At 34.2% G+C, this 22098-nt stretch overlaps 1 protein-coding gene across 1 annotated transcript; it reads right to left on the bottom strand.

Annotated features, from left to right (window-relative positions):
- Positions 1–16753: 16753 nt before the first annotated feature.
- On the bottom strand, positions 16754–20339 carry LOC123902683 (superoxide dismutase [Fe], chloroplastic-like). Its single transcript, XM_045952466.1, has 8 exons — positions 20107–20339; positions 19199–19273; positions 18210–18398; positions 17958–18129; positions 17741–17862; positions 17420–17446; positions 17290–17313; positions 16754–17180 (listed from the first exon to the last, which is right to left on the bottom strand). The coding sequence occupies exons 1-8, from the start codon at positions 20215–20217 to the stop codon at positions 16977–16979; spliced, it is 924 nt and encodes a 307-aa protein (XP_045808422.1). The 5' UTR covers positions 20218–20339; the 3' UTR covers positions 16754–16976.
- Between the last annotated feature and the right edge of the window lie 1759 nt (positions 20340–22098).

Consider the following 22098-nt stretch of genomic DNA (forward strand, 5'->3'; position numbering starts at 1 on the left):
GATTGTGGTATTGTTTATTTGGCTTAGATATTTTCCTTGATGTGATCTCATTTGGAACAACACACAATCTATTATATTATAGTATTGCATGTGGTTTTATATTATTACTAGGGGTAAACTCGTGCGTTGCACGGGTTCGATTAAAATACATAATTAAAATATTTTTATAAATTAAAAATAATAATTGTGATAAGTATAATCACACATTCGATTAAAATATATTGTTAAATATTTTTTACGATATGGTTATATTCAATATTATATATGTTTAAAAATAAAAAAAGTTTTTATCAAAATTAAAATAATTTTTATTGAAATGATGTATCATATTGTATTTTAATTTGTGTCATCGTATAAAATCTTAGTTTTCATTATATGAGTTGCAATTTTAGTCACAAATCACTTTGCTTTTTTATTTTTAATGTATCCCTTATTTATTTATTTATTTTTAATAAGAGTTGGAGGTCATACATACTTATACTTGGTGAAAATATTGCTCATGAGTGATGTTGAACTAAGAAGTATGGTGGTTTTGACATTTTTTATCACGTGATCTCGTGTTCTGAAAATTATCTATCAAATAGCAACATTACTGCTTACTCCCTTCTATACAATTTAAGATGTCAAATAACTTATCTACTTACCTCCCTCTCGTTCTTATCAATTATTCACTTAGTGAAATTTTATCCCGATTTTATTAGTCTCGATTTTTTTTGTCTATTGTTTGTTTTTTTTTTACTATGAGGTTTTTTTACTATTCGGATTTAAACATAAGAAGGTTATTTAAAAAAAAATTTGTTTAATATTAACCTACATTGTAGATTTGTGTATATTAAGGACAATTAATATAATTTTTAGTGAATATCTGTTAATATTCATAAGTTTGAAGATGTGCATTATATTTTATTCTAATAGTGTGTAATAGCATGAGAACTTAATTTTCTTTTTATGAATCGTGGTAGTATAGTCGCAACTTGCTTTGCTTTCTTACTTTTTTTTTTCTTACCGTTGTTTTTTTACTTTTGTATATTAGATGTAGTCATGCTTGCCTTGTGCTGATATATTGACTTTGTTGAGCTGAGTTTTATTTATTATTAAAATTTATTCTAAATTTTTTTTTTGATCATTTTTTTTCATTTGTGCAATTTTTCAACTACTTTTTTCCTATACTATTAATAAAAAAGTGTAAATAATTGATATTTTAATAAAATAAAAATAGTTTGTAACTTACGACTTGCACCAATACATACACCATTTTCCAATCAGCAACATATCATTCTTCATAACACTGGTAACAATTGAAAATCATGAAATTGCAATGAATATTAGTGTTAATGGTGAGGTTGTCCATAAAATCATATGTCTTCATCTATGTGTTCATATATAAAAATAACAAATATGTAAATTTAAAAACACAATGGATAAAAAGTTGGTAAAAGGTGATCTACTTACTTGTTGACATTGTTTTAAGTGTAGCTGATAAGTTAGGAAATTATTCAAGGGATTGACAAAACTCACTTAAGTTCTCCTTCAAATCTTCCTCACATTCTGAACATGTTTTTGAGATAAAAAAAAAAGGAAAATAAGCAAAAAATACCACTTGAAAGATACAATTGAAAATAATGGATTCATGAATCCATGATTACATACGAACAAAAATAAAACTTTAGTTACATAGGTAAGAAATCAATTCATCATTTTTGACACCTACCCATCTGGTGATTCCAAATCAACAGATTTATCTGTTCCATTGTTATCTTTGAACAATTTGAACCTTAACAAAGTAAGAAAAATGGACATGGATATTAAAAATAGAATAAGCTTTAAACTTGAAAACACACCAAAATAAAACCTACAATATGAATAGTTGAATACCAAAACATGTATGACTCTTCTTGCAAAAGTCTCAATATATATATATGATAAAATCTCCATGCTAGCTAGTATCTATATATACTTACTATGTCTATGGTTTCTTAATTTTATGAACGTATATGTTTATTCTTGGAATTCTTTGAGTCACGTAGCATAATAACTTCCCTAATTATATTTATTGACCTTATGTATTCATTTCAAAAGGTGTGGGTAGATTGATTTTCCGTATTCTTTTTAATTAAATAAACTCGTGCAACCCGTGCGTTGCACGGGTTTGATTAAAAAGCACGTTTAAAATATTTTTTTAAATAAAATATAATAACTACGATAAGTATAAATACATATAATTAAATTTAATATTAGTCATGAGAAATGTTGAAATAAGCTCATGTTATAAAATGTGATTCATATATGTTAGTTTTATCTTTTTCATCTTTTGATCTCATTCCTTGAAAGTACATACCAAATAGCATAGCTTCTTACTCTCCTCTATGCAATTCAAGATCTTTCATATTTAACTAAATTTTAGTTCTTGTGTTGATATATCGACTTCTTTTAGAGGTTTTTTTTAGTAATTTTCTTAATTCTTTTTTTCTTTTTTTGTTTAGATTTTTTTCTTTTGTTTAATTATGTCCCTCGTTTTTCTTGTTGTTTAGTTGGTCTTTTAATCATTTAATAATATTTAATTGCGAATTTGTTTTTAGTTTGGTTTAAGAACTTTCAATAATGACTTTCAAAGTACTCCAAAATAGAAATGAGAGAAAGAAACAAAAAAAAAATATTGATTATTGGATATAAAAAAGAGTGAGTGAAATTAAATAAATCTCCAACATTGATTTATGATTCATCTTTGGTGGTTTTTGTCTTTCATCCTTTGGTCTTTCTAGTAAAATTACGCACAACTTGACGGAACTATTAACTTTACTCCTCTATGTAATTTAAGGTTTCTCATATTTATTGAAATCTATGGTCATCCATAAACAAATTAGTATTCTTCATCTTTTAATTGAAATTGAAATACTACTTCAAATTGTAGACAATATTATATGATTGTTTCACTAATTTTCTTGTTGTGAGATTCATATATTGGCATCATGCTTTATTTTGTATTTTGTTCTGACTTTTGCATACTTGTATTGCGCATGACACAGAGGGATAAATATCCATATGAAGGGTACGAAAAAAGAGCTTCATCGGAGGATTCTGAAAATTCCTTACACTTGGATTGCTCTCAGTCTCGCGTCAATGTTTCCGATGGTAATTTAGATGCTAATATCTGTCATAAAAAAGGAACAGTTTGGGACCTAATTCCTGAAGTGGGAGAAACTTTGTATCCTCATCAACAGGAAGGCTTTGAAGTCATTTGGAAAAACTTGGCAGGAAGCATCAGTCTTAAAAACTTGGCAGGAAGACTTTGAAGTCATTTTCTTCAACTTTTTAAGACTGATGCTTCCTGCCGAGTTTTTCCAAATGACTTCAAAGCCTTCCTGTTGATGAGGATACAAAGTTTCTCTCACTTCAGGAATTAGGTCCCAAACTGTGCCTTTTTTATGACAGATATTAGCATCTAAATCACCATCGGAAACATTGACGCGAGACTGAGAGCAATCCAAGTGTAAGGAATTTTCAGAATCCTCCGATGAAGCTCTTTTTTCGTACCCTTCATATGGATATTTATCCCTCTGTGTCATGCGCAATACAAGTATGCAAAAGTCAGAACAAAATACAAAATAAAGCATCATGCCAATATATGAATCTCACAACAAGAAAATTAGTGAAACAATATATCACCATAGATTGAGATATATCAAATTGAAATACTACTTCATCTTTCTGTATTTCTCTTGAGATATATCACCTACACATTGTAGACAATATAGTATTTAAAAATGAATTGAAACACATATTTATATTTCTAAATTATTTGGATTGCCCTCCTTTGATTGAATGTCTCCAACATCAATATACATACCCTCAGTCTATATAAATTTTAAGGCACTACAAAATCAATAAATAGAAGTCTCTTTTATCCTCTTCAACTTATTCACATGAAAAATTAAATATATTCTCATTAATCAACATAAGAATATAAGAAACAAATAAGCTAAAACATTAGACTAATAAAATAATACACAAAAAAGAAGATTTTTCTAGTAACAAACATTATATATCAATAAAAAATACAAGAAATTTGTTTTTTTGCAGCGCCTGTTTTTGTTACAGGTCGTTGGCAAAGACTGTCTTTCTAGAAGAAATGTAGTTTTGCCAACGACTTGTAACAAAAAACAGACGTTGCCCAAAATCAAATTTCTTGTGGATGGTTACATGACTGCCATCAGAGTTAAATACACATCCTGTTTGTTTCCTTCACATGAAAAAATAGTCATATTCATATTAATCGATATCGATATAAGTAAATAAGAAAGGATGCTTAAAAATTAGACCAACAAATTATACCATATCGCTAAAATAGGAAGCCTTAAATATTTGTTGAATCTGCAGATTGTCCCACATTCTAGCAATGCACACTTTTATACTACTTTCATTTGTCGCATTGTCGAGGTTATTGATCTCCAGCTCCTGTTGGCCTGTAAGGAAAACAAACCAAGATTGTATATGTATAAAGGGTTAAGTCTTATGTAAGTGGAAATATTGCATGTGAAGAGCATAGGTGTATGAAATGTAAGAACAATATGCTTACTTATTGGCATTACTTTGAGAAGCAGACATGATGTGGTAACTCTCTTAGTTGTGTAATTAAAATATTTCTTGGGTGTGAAAGGTGATGAGTATAGGAGGAATGGACACATTTATATAGGAACCAATTAATGTATGTTATGAATATAGGAAGAGTTAGGCTTGTTCAAAAAAAGAATATAGGAAGAGTGTTAGGATGTGACCCAAAAAAAAATACGAAGAGTTTGGCTATAGAGAGTCACACATGCATTGGTTACAAATATTAATTACTTGGAGTTACATGATAAAGTAAATGGGGGAATGATTAAGTGGGAGTTACATAATAAAGTAGATGAGAGAAAGACAAAAGAGCCACAATTGATATGTTGTTATACGGACCACCAAAATGTTATATATCTTTCATTGTCAACAAAAAAGAATTCAATAATAGAAAAAAATAATCTTTTAGATCATCATAATAATTAAAGAACTCAATAGTAGGAAAAAAAAATAGTTCAGAAAAGGAAATTGTGTTGTAGATCATAATAAACAAAATAAATAAATAGTTGAAAATAAATTTATAAAATGTTATAATTTCAAACAATAAATAAATATAAAATAATTGAACAAATAAAAAAAATTACATTTAATTATTTTAAATTTTGCATGAAATTTTTTTTGAGGTGTGCCACATCATCATCATATGAAAAGTAAAAAAAAGTAGTATAAATTTTTTATTAGTGAAACAAACAAATTATTTATTTTAGATTTTGCATTAGAACACTATTGAGTATGTAAATAGTTATACAATGCAACATGAAGAGTAAAAAAGAAGAGTATTCCGTATAAATTTTTTATGGATTTGGTAGCCATAATTTGTAAGAAGGTTTTTTTTATGATAATTGTAAGAAGTTATATAGTGATAATTTGATATATTGATAATTAAATAGGTTTTTTTATTGTTTAATAGTGACTGATGACTAATCGTCTCCAGGAAATATGTGGGGCACAAAAAATGAGTTATTCCCCTCAAACAAATTTTGTTCATACGCAAGAGCCAAATATCAAACTTTTGACCACTTACTTAAGAAACCTAAAACTTTTACCACTTAAAACAACTAATTTTTTGTTAATTAAAAGGCTATATTTTTACTAATTCAACATTTATAATTGTTCGACAATATAAATATTTTTACACCATAAATACATATAAATTAAATTCTTATTTATATAATGTAAATGATAAATAATAGATATAATATACTAATCGTATATGATATATTATAATATACTGTATGTATGTATGTAAATGAGGGGGAGGGGGCATTGGCCGCTGCTTGCCCCCCTCCAGGTCCGTCCCTGGACCAAGTTAATGGTCGATTAGACCTTTTTTTCTAAGGTAATTAATGATCATTTATTTTACGTTGTTTATTAAATATATATTATTTTTTCATATCCTTAATATAAAAGAAAATTTATTTTTTAGATTCATTGAGTTTCTAACGTATTTAGTCTATATTATAGATTAGATACGCTAGAAACTCAATGAATTTAAAAAATAAACATTCTCTTATATTACGGACTGGAGGGAACATATTTTAAGCATTTAAGAACAATATAAATATCTTTATGTTATTTTACAATAAAAAAAACATAAAGATAAATATATCTTCATGTTAAATAATATTTTTATTCGTAATTATAATTTGAAAGTGCATTTAGTTCATCTGTAAGTTCGGTTGTAAGGAAGTAAGTAGCTTTTAAGTTTATCTACGTTGGAAATTGTTGGGTTTTTGTATATTGGCTACATTTTGCAAAAACATATTTTAGCCAAGTGTTGAGACAAGTGTGCTGACCCCAAGTGTTGTGACAAATGTTGTGACACTTTGGAACAACACCTGACTCTGTTCTGCGCGCGCCAGCTGGATGTTATTATTTTCTACTCAATCTTTTGAAGATCTGTTTGAAGAATTATGTCAAGGTTTCTTACAGAAGAAGGCGCACGTGTTTAATGTGTTTCATGAGGCAGCTAAACCCTAGTTTTATTTTCCAAAAGAATTATATTTTTGGAAAATATATTTTTGCGGTTTCAAAAATATAACTATTGTTTTCAAAAATATATCACTGCTGCCGCAATTCTAGAAGCCCTAATTTTGTCTTGAAGCCCAAGTCGTTCTACTACTATAAATACGAAGGCAAGCATATGGTTTCAAGCATCTAAAATCGTGTATTACAAAGCGTGTGTTTTTAGGGATTTTAGAGTGTTAATTGTGAGCCTATCTTGTGTCTCATTGATGCAAGCTTAGGACCTGAGTGTTATTGAGTTGTAACTGTGAACTTCTCCTAAGCTTTGAAGTACGGAGATTGTTCTATTGTGTTGTGTGGTTTACTCGCAAGCTTTTAAGCAAGAGTGAATCCTAGTTTTTAGGAGTGTGTCTCCAACCGTTGTAATCGTCTGAGTTGAATAGCAGCGCTGTCTGTGTTGCTAAGGTGGGAATTGGGACGGGGTCTCATATCTAGGAGTTCCTAGGTAGAAGGGTCATTGGGTAGTGATTAAGTGAGAAGTTGTAAACGGGTGAGTTTAGCTTCGAAGTAATACTGCTGATAGTGGACTTCATTCCTGGATTGGTATCCCCCAGAGTAGGCTTTAGGCTGAACTGGGTTAACAACTCTCGTGTGTTATTTACTTTACTGTTTGTATTGTTTTATGTTATTTGCTCTGTTTATAGACAAGTGTTGGCGCACTAGTAACAACATCTGTCTACAACAGACAAGTGTTGCCACACCTTGAGCAACACCTGTCCACTGTGTGCCAGGAATTTCAATTGGCATCAGAGCAGGCACCCTGTTCTGAATTTTTAGGGTGAGCTCCAGGGAAATTTTTTCTGGCAAGGATGGACAAAGAAGGAGGTTTTGTTACCAGACCACCTCTTCTGGTTGGTGCTTCAAACTATGACTATTGGAAGTCCCGCATGATGGCCTTTCTAAAACAAATTGATAGCAAGACTTGGAAGGCAGTTCTGAGAGGGTGGACTCCACCTGTGAAGATGGACAAAGATGGCAAACCAACTCTTGAGCTGAAATCTGCTGAAGAATGGTCCAAAGAAGAGGATGAGCTTGCTCTTGCAAACTCAAAAGCATTATATGCACTATATAATGGTGTTGACAAACACATATTCAGACTCATCAAAAAGTGTGTTTGTGCTAAGGAAGCTTGGACAATTCTTGAGACTGTTCATGAAGGTACCTCTAAAGTGAAGTTGTCTAAGCTACAACTCCTAACAACTAAGTTTGAGAATCTTAGAATGAATGATGATGAAACCATTCAGGATTTTCACATGACCATACTTGACTTTGACAATCAATTTGATGCCTTGGGTGAAAAGATACCTGAAGAAAAGCTGGTAAGAAAAATGCTCAGGTCTCTACCTAAGAAGTTTGACATGAAAGTCACAGCTATAGAAGAAGCAAAGGATATCACAGATATGAAGCTAGATGAATTGGTTGGTTCACTACAAACCTATGAGGTAGCTGCAAATGAAAAGATGGATAAGAAAAACAAAAGTATTGCCTTTGTTTCAAATGCTGAGGAAGAAGATCAACTGAGTGACACAGAGTCTGAACAAAGCATCTCTGATGCAATGGTTCTTTTGGGAAAACAATTTAATAAAGTACTGAAGAGAATGGACAAACGCCCTAAGACAGGTGCAGCTGACATTGGGCGCAACACTTACAGGAACTTCAGAAAACCTGTAACAGATGAAAAATCAGCTCCAAATAAAGGTGTTCAATGCCATGAATGTGAGGGGTTTGGTCACATTAGAAGTGAATGTGGTACCTTTCTGAAGAAACAAAAGAAGGGGTTAACTGTAACTTGGTCAGATGAAGATTCTGAAGGAGAAACTGATACTGCAAAGGCTATACATGTATTGACAAGTGTTTGCACATCTGACACTGAATCCTGTGAAGAAGAACTGACCTTTGATGAACTGGCTGAATCATATAAAAAGCTGTGTCTGAAGAGTGCAGAAGTCTGCAGAGTCTCTGAAGAACAAAAAGAAACAATCACTAAGTTGGAAACGGAGAGAGCTGCTAATATGTCAAGAATCTCTGAATTTAGTACTAAATGGGAAGATAGTTTAAAGATCATTGAGCAACAGAAGGCAACTATCATCAACTTAGAAGCTGACAAGATCAAACAACTGACTGAGATAGCCCATCTGAATGAAGAGGTAACTGAATTAAACTCTCATCTTGAGAATTTAAAGAAGCATGTTCTTAGGCTATTCAAAGGAAGTGATCTAGATGAAATCCTAGAAACTTTGCCTGCCCCTAGTAGATCCAAAACAGGCATTGGGTATGAATACAAAAATATTAATAGGATTTTGGATTACAACAAAGAAGGGAAATTTTTGCCTGAGTTGAGTAAACAACCATCTCCAAAAATGCATGACAGGATGTCGTCACACCTGTCTCCTAGACAGCAGAGACAAGTGTTGCCACATGTGGCACCACATCAGCAAAGATGGCAGAGACCTAGGTTTATACCTAGACCAAGAAGCAGGTACCATTCATGGAGATGTCATCACTGTGGAAGGAAGGGGCACATAAGGCCTTATTGCTACAAACTATATGGTTATCCAAGTGAAATTCCACAAGAATCTGATCAATCCATCACTAAAACAAAGATGGAATGGAAGCAAAAAGATGATGCAACCAATACCAAGGAGTATACAGCTGAAAGCAGTGGGAAAAGTCTGATTGCCCATACATCTCTCAGAGCATCATCAAAAGAAGATTGGTACTTTGATAGTGGCTGTTCCAGACACATGACTGGTGTTGAAAAATATTTAAAGGAAGTAAAATCTTATGCCACAAGTTTTGTGACATTTGGAGATGGAGCAAAGGGGGAAATCAAAGGTATTGGAAGACTTATTGACCATGGTCTACCAAAACTTGAAAATGTTCTCCTTGTAAAAGGACTAACTGCCAATCTAATCAGTATAAGCCAACTATGTGATCAAGGCATGAAAGTCAACTTTACAAAAAATGAATGTCTGGTCAGCAATAATGAAGGAGACATCCTTATGAGGGGTGTTAGATCAAAAGACAACTGCTACTTGTGGATCCCTTTTGAAGAAGGTAATGTATCTACATGTCTCTTAACTAAAAATGAAGAGGTTAAGCTGTGGCATCAAAAATTAGGACACCTTAACCTGAAGAGCATGAAGAGAGTCATATCAGAAGAAGCTGTCAGAGGACTACCAATCTTACAGATACAGGAAGGCAATATCTGTGGTGAATGTCAGATTGGGAAGCAAACCAAAGTGTCGCACCAAAAGTTGCAACACTTGTCCACCTCTAGAGTTCTTGAGTTACTACATATGGATCTGATGGGGCCCATACAAGTTGAGAGTCTTGGAGGTAAGAAATATGTTCTTGTTATTGTTGATGACTTCTCTAGGTATACTTGGGTGAATTTCATTAGGGAAAAATCTGAGACTTTTGAAGAATTCAAAAATCTGTGTGTACAACTTCAAAAAGAGAAAGACTGTGGTATTGTAAGAATCAGAAGTGACCATGGTAAGGAATTTGAAAACTCTAAATTTGCTGATTTTTGTGCTGCTGAAGGAATAATTCATGAATTCTCTTCACCAATTACACCTCAACAAAATGGTGTGGTTGAAAGAAAGAATAGAACCTTACAGGAATCTGCTAGAGTAATGTTGCATGCCAAAAATGTTCCTTACAAGTTCTGGGCTGAAGCCATGAATACAGCATGTTACATTCACAATAGAGTAACATTGAGGAAAGGTACTGCTACAACATTGTATGAACTATGGAAGAATAGGAAGCCTACTGTGAAGTACTTCCATGTGTTTGGGTCAAAATGTTATATTTTAGCAGATAGAGAACCTAGGAGAAAATTGGATCCCAAAAGTGATGAGGGGATATTTTTAGGTTACTCAACCAACAGCAGAGCGTACAGGGTTTTTAACTCCAGAACAAGAACTATGATGGAATCAATTAATGTTGTTGTTGATGACAGTGATACAACAAGTGCAGATCCAGCTGAAGAGACAGATGTCATAACACCTGTCCCAACACCTGATGATGATCAAACTGAACCTGAACCTGATCAACATTCTGAGTCTACTACAGAGGTTCCTAGACCAAACAAGGGACCATCTACTAGAACACAGAAGAATCATCCTCTGGAACTTGTCATTGGAAATCCAAATCAAGGAATTGCAACAAGAAGATCAAAAGAAGCAATCTCCAATTCATGTTTCATATCAAAGATTGAACCAAAGAATGTTAAAGAAGCTTTGACTGATGAATACTGGATCAATGCTATGCAGGAGGAACTAACTCAGTTCAAAAGAAGTGAGGTATGGGATCTAGTGCCTAGACCAGGTGGTATAAATGTTATTGGTACAAAGTGGGTGTACAAGAACAAAACTGATGAAAATGGTGATATTACTAGAAATAAAGCCAGACTTGTAGCACAAGGATACACCCAGATAGAAGGAGTAGATTTTGATGAGACTTTTGCTCCAGTTGCTCGCTTGGAATCCATAAGATTACTCTTGGCTGTGGCATGCATTTTGAAATTCAAGCTATATCAAATGGATGTAAAAAGTGCATTCCTAAATGGCTATCTAAATGAAGAGGTATATGTTGAGCAACCAAAAGGGTTTGTAGATCCAAGCTTTCCTAACCATGTTTACAAACTAAAGAAAGCACTTTATGGATTGAAACAAGCCCCTAGAGCATGGTATGAAAGGTTGACTGAATTTCTTGTCAGCCATGGATACAAGAAGGGTGGAAATGATAAAACCTTGTTTGTAAGAGAAGAGAAAGGGAAGCTAATGATAGCTCAGATATATGTGGATGATATTGTATTTGGTGGAATGTCGCGACAAATGGTGGAACACTTTGTGCATCAAATGCAATCTGAATTTGAAATGAGTCTTGTAGGTGAGCTAACTTATTTTTTAGGTCTTCAGGTCAAACAAATGGAAGACACCATATTTATCTCTCAAGAAAAATATGCAAGAAACATTGTGAAGAAATTTGGTATGGAAGGTGGTAGTCACAAAAGGACACCTGCACCTACACACTTGAAACTTACCAAAGATGAGAAAGGGGTTGATGTGGATCAAAGTCTCTATAGAAGTATGATTGGGAGCTTACTATATCTCACAGCTAGCAGGCCTGATATCATGTTTGCAGTTGGAGTTTGTGCTAGATACCAATCTGAACCCAAGATGAGTCATCTGACTCAAGTAAAGAGGATCTTCAAATATGTCAATGGCACATGTGGCTATGGAATTCTATACTCTCATGGTAATGATTCTACCTTAATTGGATATTGTGATGCAGATTGGGCTGGAAGTGCTGATGATAGAAAGAGCACCTCTGGTGCATGTTTCTTCTTGGGAAACAACCTAGTATCTTGGTTTAGTAAGAAGCAAAATAGCGTGTCTCTATCAACAGCTGAGGCAGAATATATAGCAGCTGGAAGTAGTTGTTCTCAATTGTTATGGATGAGACAAATGTTGAAGGAGTATAGTGTGGAGCAAGATGTCATGACACTCTATTGTGACAATCTTAGTGCTATAAACATTTCTAAAAATCCTATTCAACATAGTAGGACTAAGCATATTGATATACGTCATCATTTTATAAGAGAGCTTGTAGAAGAAAAAATTGTTACACTTGAGCACATTGCATCGGAAGAACAACTAGCAGACATTTTTACTAAAGCGTTGGATGCAAGTCAATTTGAAAATTTAAGAGGCAAACTTGGAATTTGCCTTTTTGAAGACAAATAGCAGTTACAGCATGTAATGCGTGTAACTACCTCTCTTCACTTAAAGTTACACGCTAATCAAGGAAGTTTTCATTCAACTTCCCATAACTTCTATCAACCACAATCATTACTTTTCATCCATCTTCTCTCTCACGCTAAAAACCTCTCCAACTTCCTCATCAACATTTCTCCAATCTTTACATTTCTCAGAAAATCTCAATTCCAAATCATGTCTAACTCTGCCAAATCCTCACCAACAAAGTCAGATGCTACTCCATCACTACAAAATGTGGTAATCGATGCTGTTCCTCTAACCACCATACCTTCCACAAGTCCAACGATGAGGAGAAAATCTGTTGCAAAGAAGGATAAATCATCTCGAACAAGTACAAATCCTTCATCTCCCTCCGCTTCGATTAAAGTTTCAAAGCGTAAGAGCAAGAAATCGAAGTCTGAATCAAGAAGAAGTTTTACAATGTCTGAACTGCATGTTGATCCACTTCCATCGAATGGTGTTGCTACTCCTGTCGTAAAAGCTGCAGAGGTTAAAGTTGACACATCTGGTAAGAACTCACTTAATCAAAACTCTGATGCTCCAAATTCTGTTGAAAACCTAGGTTTAGAGAAACCTACTGTGTCTGAAAATTTGGGGAAAAGTGTTCCTAACTCCCCTGTTGCTGATGATGCTAATATTGGTGCTTCTACTGAGACCAATAATCCTGTTGCTAATGAGTCCATTAAGAAAACTGCTCCTGAGACTCATGTTGCGCCGAATGTTGCAACACATGGCGCTGCGCCAAATGTGGTGCCAGATGTTACCACATCTTTGGCACAAGAGAACCTTGTGGACTATTCTGAGTCTGATGAGAGTCCCCCACCTAAGGATACTGATAAAGAAGCTGGTTCTGATAAAGTTGTGAATGAAACTCCTGAGGTAATAATTGTTAATGAAAATGAAACTCCAACTAGTGATTCTGACTTTGAACCTGAGACAGATGTTGCTGCATCTGGTAGCACATCTAGGAAGAGTATAGGAAGGAAAAAGATCCCTCAAACAGTTCCCTATGCTCCTTTAGACAATATTTCATTTCATCTGGAAAATGGGTCTGCAAGGTGGAAGTTTGTGTATCATAGAAGGTTAGCTCTGGAAAGAAATTTGAAAGCTGATATTCTTGAATGTCCTAGTGTTGTAGAAGCTCTTGAGTATGCAGGTTTGATGAAAACTGTGGTTGGGTTGGACAAGTGCTATGACAGGCTTGTCAAGGAATTCTTGATCAATGTGGCTGCAGACTGTAATGACCCAGCAAGTCCTGAATACAGGCAAGTGTTTGTTCGTGGAAAGTGTGTGAATTTCTCACCAATTGTGATTAATCAATATCTGCAAAGAAGTTCTGATGAAGTGGCTCCTCTAAAAGCCACAGATAATGAGGTCTGTAAAGTCCTCACTGGAGGAAGAATTAAAGCATGGCCAAGCAAGGCTAAGTTGTCTGCAACTTCCCTCTCTCCATTTTATGCTGTTTTAAATAGGATTGCTGCCCATAATTGGGTGCCTACAACTCACTCAGGAGATGTGGCAAAAGGATTGGGTAGGTTCATCTATGCTGTGGGTACCAAGGCCAAGTTTGATTATGGATCTTATTTCTTTCAAGAAACTTTAAGCCATGCCCTGACTTATGCTGTTGAGAAGCCAGTTGCTCTCCCTACTCTGCTATGCAATATCATTCTTGAGCAACACCCAGATATTTTGAGAAGTACTGATGTTCCTTGTAAAAGGAAAGGGGTGTTGGTTATTGAGCAGAGACTGCTGGATGGGACAAATGCTGCAGCAGGTGTTGGCACATCTGTCCAGGGTGGTGTACTTTCAAGGAAGCAAATGATTGCAGACTTGACTGAGACCAGCAGAGCTCTTGAGGCCAGGAAGCTGAAAATAGACCGTGTGATTGAGGCACTCAAGGCTGAGGAAGCTGCTGAGATGGCTGAGGGTGAGCCAAATGGACAAGAAGGAAAAGAGGCTAGTGAGTCTGAGGATGGTTCTGAGGATGTGATGGAGGACTCTGATGAAAGTTCTTCAATATAATTTCTGATGTTTTCCTTATATTTGTTTCTGATGTACTTTTGGTGTTTCTTTTGTTGTTCCTTTTTGGGCAAGGCCCTGAATTTCTAGCACCTATGTGTGCTCTATGGTCTGTAATAACTGCACACTGATATTCTCTATGCTCTGGTACACTATGATTCCCTATTCATAATGTTTGTCTAAATTGTGGCTAAAAAGGGGGAGTAGTGTGTGTGTGTGCCAAGTGTGTGGTCAGATGTTCTCACATCTGGTGACTGTTGACTGTTTTTGCATGAATTGTTCGTATGCTCGTATTGAGGGGGAGTGTGAGTAATATGCATGTACTGAGGGGGAGTAGTGAATATTCTTTCTCTATCTGATGTGTGTATGCATGAATTCAGGGGGAGTGTGAGTGATATTATCTCTTGATCGCCTGAATATGTTTAATGACAAATGTTGTGCCAAGTGTTATGGCACCTGACTATTGAGTCCACTATCCATTATGACTGAGAATTTATTTTTCTCAGATGCTTATGGGAATTTATTTTTCCCTGTTGTTCTTATGATGAATGGATGCGCCTTAAACTATTAGGAGTTTATTTCTCCTACTTCTTAGCATCTACTATGGGAGTTTATTTCTCCCTTGTGTTGTTCCATGAGGCTAGATGTTTTATTCCGCTGTTGCATTGCCTCTGATGCTACTTGACTATCTTGGAAGTAGTTTTTATTGTGTGTTACTTTCTTTCCTAGTTGTGTGATCATGTTGACTCGAAGGAAATGTAATACGGTATCTCTCTATATACTGGTCTAATATTGTTTTAGCCAAAATTTGCCAAAGGGGGAGATTGTTGGGTTTTTGTATATTGGCTACATTTTGCAAAAACATATTTTAGCCAAGTGTTGAGACAAGTGTGCTGACCCCAAGTGTTGTGACAAATGTTGTGACACTTTGGAACAACACCTGACTCTGTTCTGCGCGCGCCAGCTGGATGTTATTATTTTCTACTCAATCTTTTGAAGATCTGTTTGAAGAATTATGTCAAGGTTTCTTACAGAAGAAGGCGCACGTGTTTAATGTGTTTCATGAGGCAGCTAAACCCTAGTTTTATTTTCCAAAAGAATTATATTTTTGGAAAATATATTTTTGCGGTTTCAAAAATATAACTATTGTTTTCAAAAATATATCACTGCTGCCGCAATTCTAGAAGCCCTAATTTTGTCTTGAAGCCCAAGTCGTTCTACTACTATAAATACGAAGGCAAGCATATGGTTTCAAGCATCTAAAATCGTGTATTACAAAGCGTGTGTTTTTAGGGATTTTAGAGTGTTAATTGTGAGCCTATCTTGTGTCTCATTGATGCAAGCTTAGGACCTGAGTGTTATTGAGTTGTAACTGTGAACTTCTCCTAAGCTTTGAAGTACGGAGATTGTTCTATTGTGTTGTGTGGTTTACTCGCAAGCTTTTAAGCAAGAGTGAATCCTAGTTTTTAGGAGTGTGTCTCCAACCGTTGTAATCGTCTGAGTTGAATAGCAGCGCTGTCTGTGTTGCTAAGGTGGGAATTGGGACGGGGTCTCATATCTAGGAGTTCCTAGGTAGAAGGGTCATTGGGTAGTGATTAAGTGAGAAGTTGTAAACGGGTGAGTTTAGCTTCGAAGTAATACTGCTGATAGTGGACTTCATTCCTGGATTGGTATCCCCCAGAGTAGGCTTTAGGCTGAACTGGGTTAACAACTCTCGTGTGTTATTTACTTTACTGTTTGTATTGTTTTATGTTATTTGCTCTGTTTATAGACAAGTGTTGGCGCACTAGTAACAACATCTGTCTACAACAGACAAGTGTTGCCACACCTTGAGCAACACCTGTCCACTGTGTGCCAGGAATTTCAGAAATGTATGATGTTAATTTATTTATTTTTCTCTATTCATTTCATTTCTGCTAATTTCATTTCTGCTATGTTTAAATAAAGGTATGTATCAAACAATCTATATAAATATATTTAGTCTCTCTATTAATTTTCGCACTAGTGTTATATGCTTAAGTTCTAGTTTGTACTACATGTCTTTGCTAAGGTGTAAACTTTCTTGGAATAAACTAATGTTGTGTTCGTGTGTAAAACACTTATGATTTAAAATCTAGGTGGCCACATCCATAATAAGTTCTATGATAGAATGGATGTCGCCACATAGATATTGGTTCCTTCCAAGAATGTTTGTACGCTGAGTAGATATAGTGCAAACGAGAATTTAAGTATATAACATTAATGTCACATAAACCTGTATGAAATTGAAAAGGGGTTAAAGACCCTAGTTTATATAAGACTTGCATTGCAGGTATGAAATTTGAATCGTTCATTAAATATAATGACCATAGAGAGCAAAATTTGAAGCTTGAAGCCACTAAACCTGTATGAGTTAGCAGCATAAATAAAAGGAAATACAACTTTTAAATTTTTCCTGGTAACATCAAAATCTTATACACACCTAACTGTTGCAAAATATAGGCCATTTTGAACTCTCTACTCTAGACCAAAGAACGAACTCACGCTTTCTGTATCCTAGTTAGTATCAATATCTGCTAGTATCTCAGGAGTAGGCGTAGCTTCTTTGCCGGTAGTTGATTTCCCTTCTCCTCTTCTTTTCCTATCATCCTCTCTCTCCCTCTCTGCAATTACAGCCTTAGCTTTCTCAAGCCTTGAGCTGACAGCATCCCAAGACACGAGCTTATCGATGAAAACTGATATATAATCAAGGCGCCGGTTCTGCAAAGATAATAGCATAGTCTTAGTTATATTTATATATTTGTTGATTAAAGTTAAACAGAACCAACAGATATGTGATCGCTGTACAATTGTGTGAAGTAAATCTCACCTGATAGTCAAGGTAGTAAGCATGCTGTATAAGAGTGAAATGTACATATCACAAAGTCAGTAATTTGGTATCGATGAAATAATAATTTTAAAGTCATTGAATCACTAACAGAAAAGTTTGATTAATATACCTCCCATACATCAATGGTAAGGAGTGGCTGCAAAATCGATATGGAATGTCATCAGAAATTTACCAAATCGCAAATCAAATCTTATTTGAGTTGTAAGTTACATTACAAATAATATTATGACATCAAGTGAAAACAAGTGAAATAATAATGATGATGATTAATTGTGAAATCTTATTTGGATTATTCATAATGAATCGGGATTCAAAATGAAATTTATTTCCAAAATAGATGCACACTAGACATTAGTATCAATTGAGTTTATTTTTGTATCGAATTGAGTTTATTAATTGTGTAACAATATAACTAGTCCTTAATACTTACATGATGATGGTTCCAAACAAGGGGGTTCACAGCATTAGGACTCTTCAGCACAACTAGCTTTTTATCTTCCTCAGTTGCAAGAGGATTTACCGCGTTTCCAACATCAAGCCTGCTTTCTTTATCTGTATTTCATAGACAACAAGAAAAGGTTAAATATACCAAAGAAAAAAATGAACGCCAAAAAATAAGTATATGGTTGAAAAGGTAATTTACTCACATGCAAGCCATGCCCATCCTGAACCAAATTGTGTTGAAGCAACAAGCTTGAACTGATCAACGAATTTTTCAAAGGAACCAAAGTCTCTTTCAATCAGTTTTAGAAGTTCCCCAGATGGTTTTCCACCACCACCAGGTTTCATGGACTCCCAGAAGAAATCATGGTTCCATACCTGAAATAAATTGAACAAGATTACTAAGCTGTGGTTCAGAAACATGAATTAGACTTCTATGGTTATAAGTATGCACATGCCTGTGCTGCATTGTTGAAAGCTGGAAGAATGTCGCCATTATTGTATGCCATAATTATGGTTTCCTCCAGTGACTTCCCATCTAGATCTGTTCCTTCAATTTGCTTGTTCAAGTTATCTACATAAGCTCGGTGGTGCTTTCCCCAATGGTACTCAAATGTTTCCTGGCTCATAATTGGCTCCAAAGCATCCTGAGAATTTTCATTATTGAATATTGGTTATTTATGTATTATCAGTCGAACGCCAAAATAACAGCATGTGGATGATACATGTTTAGGTCATTTCACTAACTAAATGATTATGATTCATTCTTGTTTAATCAGATCAGTGTAATAGATATGATGCATAAAAATAATGTAAATGGCCAGAGTAATTAATGATTGAGGTAAACCAGAAGCAAGCAATCTACTCTCAAACAACAGATCACTCCTTGCACACAATTCCCTGATACAATGTGATAATGTCTGATGACAATGGCAGCTATTTGACAACACTTCATACAGAATAGCATATCTCAGAACAATTGCTATTTGTTCAAATCATTGCTATAGCCACTATTTGACAACACTGCTCATTATAATCACAAACCACTTCAAAGCTATTAAGATGGCTCAGATCAAGACTTCAGGGCACTAGCCGTGTAAAATAAAATTGGGCAAGTATTTAAGTTCAACACAAGTTGGGAAAAATATGAGACATGCTGCAGACAATGCCCATCTGCAATAAGCAGCTCCAAAATATAGTATAACTGTATACAACTCTTAGTTACCTCATGTATGTTTTAACAATGACACATGTTTTTTAATTTACAAGGCTTTGTCTTCATAATAACTCTAACAAACTAAGATGCTTGAGTTCTTCAATACTTTAATTTCTAACTTTCTCTAAGAAGCATAGGTCAACTAACTGTAACCGAGTTCCATGGGCATGTTTCATAAGAAGCATAGATCAACTAATTGTAACAGAGTGTTGGGCAGAATATAGATGTTACCAGCGGATATGGCGGTGGCTTCAGCTCAAACTTTGCAGTGATTTCAGTGTCCCCGGCTTTCCTTATCCAACTTCCCTGCAATTTCATTCAGTAGGCAAACTTGTAAAACAAAGTGAAAAGTATAATATGATACAACAAGTGGCTAGGTCACATATGTTGCTAGATTAACGTTGATGTTGTAAAAATGAAAAACGAATCATCATCGTTCTCCTCCACCATTCATATTAATATCAATTTTATAACATCCTTTATGAATGCAGGTTGTGCAGAATTTTTTAGTTTTCATTTTTTTAAATAGCCAAAGTTTTTTTTTTTTTTTTGAAAACAAATAGCCAAAGTTAGTAATTAGTTGTTAGATTAGTATTTTTTTTAAACACCCTTAGCTTAAACCAATTGAGCTTCCCAACTCACCCCGCAGCTAGTGCATAATAATGAAGGTTGAACCCCGGACCTCCCACTCTTTTAACCCTTAGCTTAAATCAGTTGAGCTACCCCCCAACTCACCCTGCACGTAGTGCATAATAATGAAGGTTGAACCCTCGACCTCCCACTCTTTTAACCCTTAGCTTAAACTAGTTGAGCTACCCAACTCACCCCGCCCCGCAGGTAGTGGCATAATAATGAAGGTTGAACCCTGAACCTCCCACTCCTATAATCCTTAGCTTAAACCAGATGAGTTTCAACAATCTACTAATTATCATGAATCAACCTAAGGTCAAACAAAAAGTACACACTACCTATAACAACAACTGGCAAATGATATTATAATAATAAGCAATTTTGGTTTTAATGATTTTAATTTGTAAAACAAAAAAAAAAAACAGAATTTGTTAAAAGAAAATTGAGATACATACAGCAAATAAGACAGAGAGTAGAAATGAGGGAAATTGAGATGGAGAAGCAAAAACCTGTTTTTTAGAAAATTGGAATGTAGAAGCAGAAGAAGAAGGAAGATTTAGGAACCCTGCAAAACAACCATTGGAGTGGGAGGTGGGAACAAAAGCGGAAGCTGATAACATTCTTTTCTTCTACTTGGGAGTGACAGTGAGCGGAGCGGAGGTTCAAAGTATTATTTATACTGTGTAGCTAACAATGTTATCACCTTCCGCACATCATTACTGTACTTGAGTGTGTAGCTGGGAGTTTTTATTTCCATTTTTTGTTGCGTTATTTAAACACTTTTCTTTTATATTTTTAAAACAATTTTAAATAGTATATCATAGTCCTAGATATAAATCAAAATTTCATCAACAAAAATTAATATATTTGCTCTTAATTTTTTATTTATGGACCAACTTTTTACGGTAGTATATTTGAGAATGATGAAATTTTTTAGCCATTAGACTACTTGCTATGGTAAAAAAAAAAAATTAGTACACTACTATTATGTCATTAAACCATTACAACTTTAGACCAGATTTTATTTACATGATGGAACTCAATATTAGTCGGGTTCATTATCCTGAGAACCAAAAAGTTACACAAAATGATATGGAGTATATCTCATGCTTAGAGTACTCATACTCTATCTATCTCCTCCTTCTTAATTTATTTTAGTATTAATTTAGATGTCTGTTTGTTACAGATTAAAAAAATAGTAATTTTGATGTAAAATAATTTAGAGATTAGTTTAAAAATAGTAATTTTGATGTAAAATAATTTAGAGATTAGTTTTTAGAGATTATTAGAAAAGTAATTTACTTTGATGTAAATAAAATAATATTTAGTTTGTTTGAATACAACTTATTAAAGTGATTTTTTTAATTACAAATAACTTTTTTTCTTTTAACATTTATTTTCTTTCTCCTCTAAAAAAAATCTATTATTTTATAAGTTATTCTTAGTAGCTTATCATTTTTAGCTGTTTTCTGATTATTTTTAGTTTTGGATTATTTTAAAAATCTATAACAAACAGATACAACACAATTAAAAGTGATTATTTTCATAAAAAAAAATGATTTTTTTTCTAAAATAAGCTATATTATAACAAACCGCATATTCTACACATTATCAAATAGGTTAACATTTGGTTGTATTTTATTTTTTGGTAAATGAAGTGATAATCACTAGGGATGGCAAAAAAACCCAAACCCGAGAGATCCACCCGAACCCAAACTCAAGTCAACGGGCGAAATTCGATTTGACTGGGTTTGGGTGACACCCGATAATATGGGTGTGGGTTTGGTATCAGTCAAACCCACACCCGAAACTCATACACCCACCCGAAATATTTTATAATTACCTAATTACCGTCATAGTCTCCCTCAATTTCCTTGGAAGACCTTCATTTTAGTTGTAATTTAATTTCTTGAAAGTCTATGTTGTAATTTCTTGAAAGTCTATGTTTGAATTTTCTTGGAAGACCTTAATTTTAGTTGTAATTTAATTCAAAGTCTATGTTGGAATTTAATTTCTTAAATTTGTAAATTATTTTCAAATGTGTTGCGGATTTGGGTTTGGGTGGAAAAAACCCGAACCCAATGGGTGTGGGCGTGGGTGTTGTTTTGCCACCCGAACAACCTTTGGGTTTGGGTGATGATTTCGGGTGTGGGTTTGGTAATTGTCAAACCCGCACCCATGGGCGCCCGTTGTCATCCCTAATAATCACCGGCCACCACGAGAAACTCGCACTCACAACTCCATGATTTCATCTTCAAGCTCAAATTTTGTGTGGGAAATGGATTCATTGACATGAGAGAAATAGTCAACCTAGACCATTGAATAAAAATTACATATCAAATAAAAAACTAGAGAAAAGTGTTTAAGGCTGAGATTAAGAACACATAAAAAAACATGAGAGAAAATATAACCTATTTTTATAACTTGTTTATCCAAACATCCTCTTAGTTCATGTAAAAGTAGGTGTAATATAAACACATAAATGTAAAATTATTGCAAGG

The sequence above is a fragment of the Trifolium pratense genome, linkage group LG1, assembly GCF_020283565.1.
Source record: "Trifolium pratense cultivar HEN17-A07 linkage group LG1, ARS_RC_1.1, whole genome shotgun sequence".
Taxonomy (NCBI): Eukaryota; Viridiplantae; Streptophyta; class Magnoliopsida; order Fabales; family Fabaceae; genus Trifolium; species Trifolium pratense.

What these genes read in the sequence shown, in the direction of transcription:
- LOC123902683 (XM_045952466.1), bottom strand. Translation starts at nt 20,217, where the DNA reads ATGTTATCAGCTTCCGCTTTTGTTCCCACCTCCCACTCCAATGGTTGT. An exon ending in CTTTCAACAATGCAGCACAG is followed by an intron (nt 18,130 to 18,209) that starts GCATGTGCATAC and finishes AATTTATTTCAG; the next exon opens with GTATGGAACCATGATTTCTT. An exon ending in CTTACTACCTTGACTATCAG is followed by an intron (nt 17,181 to 17,289) that starts GTGAGATTTACT and finishes TTATCTTTGCAG; the next exon opens with AACCGGCGCCTTGATTATAT.